Genomic DNA, 10837 nt, shown 5'->3' with positions numbered 1-10837 from the left:
GCAAAATCGTGCGTGGAATGCTGTAAGTGTACAATTACAACGCGATTATGCGTTATAACTACGGTGACCATAAATATGGATTCGAAATGAAGGACAATTTTTTCAAAAATATGCCTACATAAATTTACGTAGTATAAAAATATCAAAAGAGTATTTATGATTCTAAATTCTTAATACATTTTAAACTTTAAAAATGAATCACGTTTTCCTCATTGATATTAATCTTTTTTACATGAATATTTATAAAAGTATAGTTAAACATATTATAATTACAATAGCTTACACAAAAAGTGGAAATCTTTAAAAGATTATTTTATAGGCAAATTTTGAGTCGTTCAAAACGAAAACAATAATACCCTTCTTTTTTTGTTTTTTTGGTACTTTTCGCAGTTATTTGTCAAAAATCGACGCCATGCATCGATGTAAGCGACGAGTTACAAAGTGCCCTTTACAAAAATATATAATTTGTGCAGATTGCGCTCCATAGCATCTACATTTCTAATCCGATTTTCATTATCTTTGGCTCAAAGTTTACTGTAATGATATATCTTCTTTATCGAATTTTTTAAATAATGAAAAAAAACAAATGAAACTGCGTATTTGATTGAAAATCTCACTTTTTTCGCCAGTAGCACTAATAATTTTCATTGAAGTCGCCACAAGTTATATATTTTGGTAAGAGGCACATCAATACCCTTCGAGCTGTAAGTCGCTTACGTTGATTGGGAGATTTTTTCATGAGATATTGAAGAAAAGCTACGAAAAGTACCAAAAAACACTTTTTTTCCATTGTCCGATCATTTTAAAATAACGAATAAAATGCGGGACAAATGCAGGACACTTGGAAAAAATCAGTACATTATCAGGTTTTTAGGTTTGAAAAACTACGCAGGACCGACCTTTGAAAAACAGTACGGTCCTGCAAAAAACAGAACGGATGGTCACCGTAGTTATAACTTATTATTCGGCGTGAAATGGCTTCGTATGCGGCAGTTAAAATATTTTTATTCGAAAACAGTTTATTGACATTACTTTTCTAACTTTGTGGCAATTAAAACACAAATAATAAAAGTTTTTTTTTGTAAAGTTTATTTTTGTTCATTTACAATTTGAAATGTACATTCAGCTTCAATTTCCTGTAACAATATATCTTGGAATTTACACCTTACACGAAGCTGACGAATCGGATCCAATTTTTTCATGAATGGAAGAAGCGACCTCAAAAAGAGTGAATTTTCATCTTCTGATGCTTCGAGTAAAGCTAGCTTTTTGGTTTCGATATCTAAAAGCCTAAGCTCAACGGCTTTTCCATCTTGATGATTGTCCTTTCTCTTTCGACGAACAGACAAAGACCTGAATGAAGGGCATGTTTCAACGAAAGTTAGTTCGGAGTTCTTTACTTCGGAATTTGACAATTCATTATCTGTTTTAGTTGCATTAGTATTTTTTGCCACTATTTCAGCATTTGTCACATTATTATCTGCTTCAGTTGCAGTAGTTGAATCTTCAAGCATCACCGACAAATTTCTAGCTGTTTCTCTTGGGAAAATTGTATCTCTAAGGAAAAGCAGGCTTTTGAAATAACGCCACCTCCCAGTATATATAAGTGCTTGGTCTTGTGTGTCGCCCGATTTGCCTTTTGGAATTTTTTTTAATTCCTTACTGAACTGGTCTCGCAAATTTCGCCACTTCTTTTTAGCATCTTGCTCTGAAAAAAAATAAAAAATTTAGATAAATTGTTTTCTCATTCAGGATATTGAAGTCATCAGTTGATTCTATAGTTAAAGAAGCTTGCAAGGACATTTGCGAAGCGATTCAAAAGATATGTAATATGCCTGTGCCAATCATCGAACATTTTGAAAGGGTGTCAAAAGATTATTTTCAAAAGTGAAATTTTCCCAATTGTTTGGGAGGTATCGGTATAGAATTCTCGAAAACCATAAGTTTTTGATCGGAAAACTCTGTTTTTATTCAAAAGATACCCAATTATTTATTTAGCCATTTTTTCATAGTGACTACATTTTACCGATCAGCCAAAAGCCCAGAAAATGCTCAAAGTTTTCCATGTATTTTTATATGGGAAAATAGATTTTTTCGAAGAGATGGTAAAGAATTCAAAAGTCAATATTTTTCGATCGGAAAACTCTGGTTCTTCGAGAGACTTTCAATAATAATGCCCAATTGTTTATTTAAACATTTTTTAATACTAAAGATTTTTTTATTTATTTATTTAAATAAAAAAATCTTTAGTGTTAAAAAATATTTATTTATTTATTTAAATAAAAAAATCTTTAGTATTAAAAAATATTTAAATAAACAATTGGGAATTATTATTGAAAGCCTCTTGAAGATTTGGAGTTTTCCGATCGAAAAATATTGACTTTTGAATTATTTACCATCTCTACGAAAAAATTTATTTTCCCATATAAAAATACATGGAAAACTTTGAGCGACTTCTAAATATTTTTCAGTTTCAAAATAAAAAATAGGGGTATATATTTTCGATACAGAAAAATCATCAAATTCCCACCCTAGTGCGCTATACCGAGTGGCACATTTAAAATTTTATTGAAAGCAATTGAAACTATTGTTCTGAATGCTGTTCATATAGTAAAAGCCGTTTGCCTTCTACGCAACATTGTAATTGATACGGAAAAGGAAGACGATTTTCACAATAATTTTGAACAAAATTCAAAATTTAGGAATAAAAAACCGCAACTTAGGAGCTTCCGGAAAAAATAATCACCCACCACGGGAAGCAGAAATTAAACGTTCTATATTTGGCCACCACTTTTCAGTAAATAAAATATAAAAATTAAATATTATTTAATTTGAATTCAACATTGTTTACAATGAACAACACAAAATAATTCAAATTTATTTACCTACTTGGAACCCCAACATTTTTAGCAACTTCGTTCCATTCCTTTTCTGCACTTCGCCTGTCTTTGTAGCGACAATGGCTTTTATTCCACAAAACACTTCGCTTTCGTATTTCTGAAATGAGAATTTCCATCTTCATTGCTGAATTTCTCGTACGATACTGCGGGCAAAATCAAACGACTTTGACGTCACAATGCACGCATTATCGCAAAATCGTGCCTACGTTGGGCATCTGCATTTGCCAACATATCTGTGCGTTTTTTGATCTGCTTGCATTAAACGCACCGTAACGCATTCACCGCATTTCTCGTGTCTACGCTGCACACGGCGTAACTGTTATAAAATCCAAAGGCAATTAATTTAAAGAGAGCAAAAGACGGAAGAGAAAGAGCATGCTTTTAGGCGTTTAACAGAGCAAGGCAATAGAGAAGCAATTTTCGAGGACAATACTCAATTGTGAGCACTCGGCGTAACACCAAGAGCGCACAAGCACTACTACGAGCACGAGTCGCTAATTCGAAAATTTGTGCTCGTGTCAAGAGCGGATATTGTAAATGCTTACAAAGTGCAATACAGAAAATAGCAGAATGACAGGAAATGGGAAAGCAGCAGCAGCAGCAGCGTCAACTTGAGTTTATGACATCGGCAATCGGAACGATGTTTTAATGCAAATGAATGACGATGAATTGTATGTATGTAGAGTGTGTGCAGTATATGCCGACGCTGATGCCATTGCCGATGTTGTTGCAGTTGCAGTTGCAGCGAGATAGGTGGCTGGAAATTGCAATAGCAACAACAATTACTAAATAATTATGATCATCATAAAAAGCTGTGCCGCAGCACGTTGACAATCGAACAGAAATAAGTCAACGTTCGAATATGTCGGGTCATTGTGCCTGCATTTGTGTGTGTGCGTTGCCATAAGACAGCCAGCCAGCCGGTCGATTTAACGGTGTTTGTTGCTGGTTGCGTTTACGTGTGTGTGTGTGTGTGTATGTCAGTGTACGCGCAGCAACTTAAAGAATCTAAGTAAGAAGTAAATTATGACACAAAATATGCGCTTATTTGGGTAATGCAACCTCCTGTGGATGCTGTAGGTATTGTTTGCAGTATTCTGGTGATTTAAATTGAATATGGTTGTGCATATGCCCTGGCGTATGAGCAACTTTTGCTTTAGCTTCCAATACCTTATGTTGAAGCATCTTTTTAACTTCAAGAAGCTTTAAAATTAATATAGAAAATTTAAAAATTGCTATTAAAATGCTTGAAAAGACATACATATATGACAATTATATCCACTGACACAAACTCTGCATACGGCCTGCTCATAACCGGAGTTAGCTACTGGGGCTGTCAGCAAAGTACCGCTACAGTAGCACAGCAGCACAACAGTTACAAAAAAAAAAACAAAAAATCAAAAAACCTACACTATTGTAAGCATAAAAGGAAATTCGAAATTCGCAGACAGGTCTGCGCTGTTTTTTCTCATTTAATATTTTTTTCATAGCTGCAACGCCATCATTGTCGTAGTCCTTCGTGCCTACATGGATGTACAAATATTGCGTTTGTTTGTGCAGTTGTTGTCGTGTGTCGGCGCGGTCGTTGTTGCCATCGTTGAGCTGGTCGTTGCCGTTGCCGTTGCCATTGCCATTACTGGTGGCGTTACAGTGGTCGTAATGGCCAAAGCATCGTAGTCGTTAGTCGTTATAGTCTCGTAATAGTTGTCACTATTGCATGCACTTGCTGTTCTTGTTGTTGTTTTTACTATTGTTTTGCTGTGGCATTCGTGCAGCATTCATTCGCTCATTGATTGCTGTATGAGTAAAAGCGAAACAAAAAAAAATTAAATAAAAAGCAAAGAACAAAAAAATAATAGTAAGCATCGGCTTACCAACGATTTAGCTTTTTCATTGCACTCGCATAGTTTCCGGGCTGCTGCATTGCCGCAAGGGTAACAGTAACAACAAGAACAACAACGAGAACATTCTGCGCATAAACAACTAATATTTAAAGGCCCACTTTAAGGCGCTAGAACAGTCATAGTATTTTTAAACGAGTATACAATCAATTTCCGAATAGTAGCAGCAGTAGCGGCGATTTGTGATGCTGGAGATGACATTAAAAAATACTCTTGTTCTTAAAATACTCGCTCAAGTTATGTCTGCCTAACACTCTTTTTTCGCTCTTGTACGACAAAAATGTAGACGTTTTACGGCTCTCTCTCTCTCTATCTCTGTCTCTCGTGGAAACTGCACATAAAATACGAGCGTGAAATTTCATTATATTTCTTGTACTAGCGAAACTCAAGTGGCAGTAGTACTACGACAACAGCAGCAACAACAAAAATGTCCGAAAAAAGACAAGTTCATAACGTACATGCATATGTAAATAAATATCTACAAAAAAAAAAATGCAACAAGAAAGTAAATAAGTCACACAAAAAATCATTCATTTTCCCCAACAAAACAGACATTTGCCGTTGCTTTTGTTGCTGAAGCTGCTTCGTTGACTTTATTTCCCCCATTTACTATTCAACGGCACATATTATGCAGGCTTTTCTCCTAGCGCGGAAGCGTCTTCGAAAAACATTATAATTTCTAGGCACTTTAATAACAGAAGAATGTTTAGCTCAGCTGTTTATTTAAAAAAATATATATATTACATTGAATATTTTTTTTTCTTTAAATATTTACTTATGGGTCTTTCCATATGAAATCGTCTAATTGGAGTCGCAGACCGATTTAAGATTTTACTGTAACTTAGAGGGACTCTTCTTTAGGGTCTACTAGACGGAATCTGTAGTTTGTCCCTCAAAGTTACAGAAAAATTTGAAATCCGTTAGCGACGATTTTTTTTTTGTTTTCAGACGTTTTTATACGAAATGATTCTTATATGTAAATGTGAATAAAGCAGCTGTCTTGATGATCTAAAATTTATATTAACATAAAAGTAGTGTACCACTTTTGATACGAGTTTACCAGTTTAGCGATAATCTACCTGCGGCACTGAAAGCCAATCGTCGAACACACTTTGTATGGAAGAAAACTGACACCGTCAACAAAAAAAAAAAAATGTCAAAAATCAACGGGAAGTCCTAGCTACTTAAAACTTGCACTTACTTTTGTACTAAAATTTAAATAGCAACAAAAAAAAATTATAATTTAAAATTTTTATTTTTGCGAGCGAGAAATTCTGCCACAGCTGCTTTTGTGACCGACAACAAAATACCGTATTGCACCGATAGAAAAAAAATGTTGTTTTATTTGACACAGTCTCATATTAACATGTAAATATTTAAATCAACTTTCCCCTAGCTTTCCCCAAAGGGTTCGTGCCTAGATTCACCTGATCTAAATTTTCAGACCCGAAATCGAAGGCAAATAAGTTTCTTAAGGTTCTTTGAATGAGACGAGAAGACACTGGTAAGTCTAAAACCTTTGCCAGAAGCGAGAGAGATTTTGGGCGACATACATATGTATGTACATACTAAGCTTAACGAAAGCTGTTAAGGTAAAGATTTGCGATTCTTGCTGCTAAAATTCGATGGTACGCACTTTACGTATACGACCTGGCGGATTGGTGCTGAATAATTAAATCAAAGTGTCATTTAAAATGAAAGTGTTAACATATCATAACAACATATCAATAAAATCAAACTGTTTCAGTTACTTATAGCCAGTTTCATATAAGCAATTTAAGTGAAATTTTTTTTTTTTATATCAATTTAATAAGGAAATTCACAGGAAAAAAATTGTTTTTTAATTAAATTATTCCGTGTTAAGGAAGTTTCGCAGATCTGATCCACAGCTTTTCACGAGTTATTTAGAAATTACAAACCAATATTTTTAAACCTTAACGAGCTTAAAGTGTGACAATGTGTTTAAACATGTCGGAAAGTAACAAAGTAACTTGTGACTACTAACATTAGCGGCCCTGAGCCTCAGAGATTACTCTCATCGTCTACGGCTGTGGGAAAGGATGGGAACACCCTTGGAGAAAGTGTATTTTAGGGAAAAACTTGAAATTTTGTTTTGAGCAAAAGCCTTTCCAGCTGACTTCTGGCGCAGAGTATTCAACAATTAGTCAATGGTGCTTCCATACTCTCCTTGCTCAGTGAAAATAAGTTAAGGGTTAACAACTCAATGTTCCGTGCAATGTCGCTTTGGCCTGCTACCTATATCAACATAATTAGAAAGTATTCCGACGAAATCGAAAGCTAGCTAAAATATTTGACAGCCAAATGTGAGCACACATAAAGATACATTGGAGATGCCATAGCCTTAACTTTTTCAAATAATTTCGAGCTGCCTATGATATGGCGAAGAATCATAACTAAATTGATACCTAGAATTATGGTTATGGCCTTATGGTATAGAACCAATAATCTTTTCAGAGCTGCCCATACGTTTGATCAGAAAAGCTGATTGCTATAGTTATGTTTATGGCTATGGTAGTTATGGCCCCAGCGGTTGGGTCTTAAGGTACTCATTGCCACCTTTCGGCTAGAACAGTTGTTTAAGCGTTGCTTCTGTATGATAAAGAACATTGACCTGGAAGCATGAATTAGAGATCCATAGTGAATATTCAACATAAGACCTCCACCGATCCTTTCATGAAGTTCTGCCGTGTCCGTAATTGACTAATACTTCTTCTTTTCAGAATCAGCTGCAGCAAATTTATCTTCAGCAAAAAATTCACATTAATAAACAATACTAAACAAAGCTCTAAGAATTATTTTAGAAGTGGTCGAATGTACTCCACTGATTCTACTCTCGAGTTGCCTAACAAACGTAAGCTTCTCCCTAAGTCGAAAGCGGCTTTGGCCATTGAAAGCGTTTGAAAGGCGAAATTTCAGGCCAATTTTTTAGAGAAAACTGTTCTGTGATTCGTCGCTCGTGCAAAAAGTTATATTGATTTGAAATTGAGTGAAATGCCTTTGTTTATAGAATAAAGACATACCTAAGAATTTGTGAGGTGTGCTGTGAGAATGCTTTGAGTGAACGCCGTACCCAGGAGTGGTTTGCTCGATTCCGATACAAAACTCCATTGCTGATAAAGAATTGGCCGACTGAAGAGCCGCTGAAAATCACTTGGCCAATAAGTCGATAGCCCACAGAAGTTCTACGCCCGAGAATTGGTAAAACGTCATAAACAATAATGGCAAAAATGTACTTGGTTTCGAATAATTTTTATTTTTTCAAAAATTTACCCAAAAATCATTTTTATATAACTCAAAACATATCGACTGCTGAGTGGAAGATCGACCTATCTCGGCAGCCAGTTCGAAAACGCCCTTTCTCAAAAAAGTTTTCAAGAACGCCCTATTTCAGAATTTTATTGAAAAACACTCTATCTCAGAATTTGGTTGAAGAACGCCCTATTTCAAAATACGATTCAAAAATGCCCTGTCTCACTTCAAAATGTATTGAAAATGTGCTGATATAGGGCGTTTTTGAACCGGCAGCTGAGATAGGGCGTTTTTGAAACGAATTCTGAAATAGGACGTTTTTGAAAAGTTTTTTTCAGATAGGGCGTTTTCGAACTGACTGCCGAGATAGGTCGATCTTCCACTCAGCAGTCGATATAGGTATATACATAAGTAGCGTATATATTTGTACAGCCTGTAATTTTTAAACTTTATTACTTAAGGTGGTAAAATTGAATGTCTTCATAAATTATGTGTGAAAAGAAATTTTCAGATATCAAACGCTGGTGGCGGCACAGACTGATAATCACTTAAACAAAAAAAGAAAGCTGTCTGCCTCGAAATGTCATTTCAACTGATTAGCTTCATTGACTACGAAACCGCAAACTAGGTGTTTTATTAAAAAATTCCGCTGAGCCATTACAAAACCAAGAACAATTTCTACGCCACACAGCACAACGAATGCCAATAAGAGTACATAAAAAAATTCAGCAGACTAAGCACAGAGTACGCTAAAAGAGCTGCAATGCAAGTAAGAACAGGACAAAAGGAAATTTAAAACAAAATTTAAAAATACTTACAAAAAAAGTACGACATATGTGCGAGCGTGAAGAAGAAGTTTTACTACGGCGAGTACTTAACAGCAAGATAGTAAATATGTGTTAATATAGTATAATATGTATGTATAAATACGTGTAAACATATACTACAATGAATTAAAATAAATAAGACCGCTTTTCTGTACAAGTAAATATGGTTCATGATGAGTTGAAGAGCATAAGTTAAACAGAGCAAATGGTGCAAAAAACTACTATCAAATAGGGCAACAAACTCAAATAAAATAAAATGTAAATGTAATATATGTATGTAGAGACAAAAACAAATATATAAATACTCAACAAAAAAAAAAAACTAGTTGCTGCGGTGCTTTAGTGCAGCTTTCAGTGGCAAACAACATTTACAGTAAGTGAAAGGAGCTGAGACGAACTGACTAGGGAATGCATTTACGAACCGATGTAGAATAGAAATTATCAACATACTTACATACTCATGTACATACGTACATCCTTTGCCTAGGCTCTTCTTCTCTTCATATGGCAGCAGAGGCAATGAGGCAAACAGAAAATGAAGCAAATACCCCTATCGCACCAGCATGCTGCTCGGTAAATAGTGCAATATTCTGTTATGGTTATGATGCACACTCATCATGCATACATGCATACATACATACATACATAACCACATTAAAGAAAGTCAGCGTAGTTATATTGAAAATGAGTTCAGTGAAAGAATTAAAACCAATATATGCCGCAGGCACTTTTTGCTCCACACTTTTGCTGATGATGCCAGAGAGAGTGCTGTTGATGATAATGATGCTAATATGCATTCTCGAATTGCTGTTGAAAGTCGAGCTCAATGAATGACATCTATTTTGCATATATGTATATAAGCATAAAAAAACCGCATGAAAATAGTAGAGTACGATACAAAGGCAAAAGTAATTATACTTATGTATATATGTAAATGTCTTATCAAGGAGCGCAATGCTTATGAAGAACTCAATCCTGGTGCCTATGAATGAACCTTTAACGCATAGTAATATTGGAAAATCACATCCATTGAGAGAGTCGAGACAAACGGGAGGTCGACATACTAAGTGGTGCAGCAGGTCGATGCAATCGGACGACCACCACGTCACTTTTTCTCACTTAACGGTTTTTTAGTAATAACTCGACTCCAAAGGTAACCCTTTTTTAATAGTATTGCCTTTACCATTACCAATACGCATCCCAAATATCAGCCAAATGGCATCATATTTAAATATGATTTTTTAGAGATAGCTCGACTCATGATCCACTTGGCTGGCAAGTTTTATTCACTGGAAATCCCTTTACGATACCGATCATAATAAAATGTTTAGTAATAACTCGACTCCAGCTCCACTTGGCAGGTAAAATTGGGAGCTTAAAATATCCGGAGGCCCCCGCAAACACATGCAACGCAGAGATGCTTATCATCCTCCGAAATCGGACTATGAATAAGATTGTTATTACTTAATCGATTCCAGTGCCACTTATCGGGGTTTTTTCTAAGTAAAATTTTTTCTTAAGCAAAGACAAACAACCTCGGTGTTCCACACCCAGAGCTCCTGAATATGCGCGATTTCGAAATCTTCCTCCACCAGGAAGACGGAGAGGCTGTACGTAGTCAGCCTCGAGTGCTGAGGGTTTATCTGGACAACCTTCAGACCAGGATGTCACTGGCGGAGATGAGCTTAAGCCTCAAACCCTACCAAGCATCACTGATGCTCACCAAGCCCTTGTTGGAAACCCCATCTGCAGGCTTTCACTTGCCAGCGCACTGAAGCCACGCCGTGACCCCGTTACAGTAGCTGACTTAATGGTCAGCAGAATACCTCCCATTTTTTAGGCTCTTTCGACCTCCTTTCCCGCATCTTTGTGTTTGGCGGCCTAGTGCAAGCGGTACTTATCCACCACCGCCTGAAAACAAATTTTGTCTTCGGCGTCC

At 35.9% G+C, this 10837-nt stretch overlaps 1 protein-coding gene across 1 annotated transcript; it reads right to left on the bottom strand.

Moving 5' to 3' along the window:
* Positions 1 to 1088: 1088 nt before the first annotated feature.
* On the bottom strand, positions 1089 to 3021 carry LOC108359498 (uncharacterized). The gene is made up of 3 exons (XM_017611394.1): positions 2890 to 3021; positions 1455 to 1708; positions 1089 to 1394 (listed from the first exon to the last, which is right to left on the bottom strand). The coding sequence occupies exons 1-3, from the start codon at positions 3014 to 3016 to the stop codon at positions 1089 to 1091; spliced, it is 687 nt and encodes a 228-aa protein (XP_017466883.1). The 5' UTR covers positions 3017 to 3021.
* Between the last annotated feature and the right edge of the window lie 7816 nt (positions 3022 to 10837).

This window comes from Rhagoletis zephyria, unplaced genomic scaffold, assembly GCF_001687245.7.
Source record: "Rhagoletis zephyria isolate East Lansing unplaced genomic scaffold, Rhagoletis_zephyria_1.1 Rzeph_scaffold_00400, whole genome shotgun sequence".
Classification (NCBI taxonomy): Eukaryota; Metazoa; Arthropoda; class Insecta; order Diptera; family Tephritidae; genus Rhagoletis; species Rhagoletis zephyria.
The sequence above is the reverse complement of the archived record's forward strand: the minus strand, read 5'-3'. Positions and strand labels throughout refer to the sequence as shown.

Coding starts and splice junctions, on each gene's coding strand:
- LOC108359498 (XM_017611394.1), bottom strand. CDS start 3,016: ATGGAAATTCTCATTTCAGAAATACGAAAGCGAAGTGTTTTGTGGAAT. Junction 1,709..2,889: donor TAAAAATGTTGGGGTTCCAA/GTAGGTAAATAA, acceptor ATTTTTTTTCAG/AGCAAGATGCTAAAAAGAAG. Junction 1,395..1,454: donor ATGTGACAAATGCTGAAATA/GTGGCAAAAAAT, acceptor TCCGAAGTAAAG/AACTCCGAACTAACTTTCGT.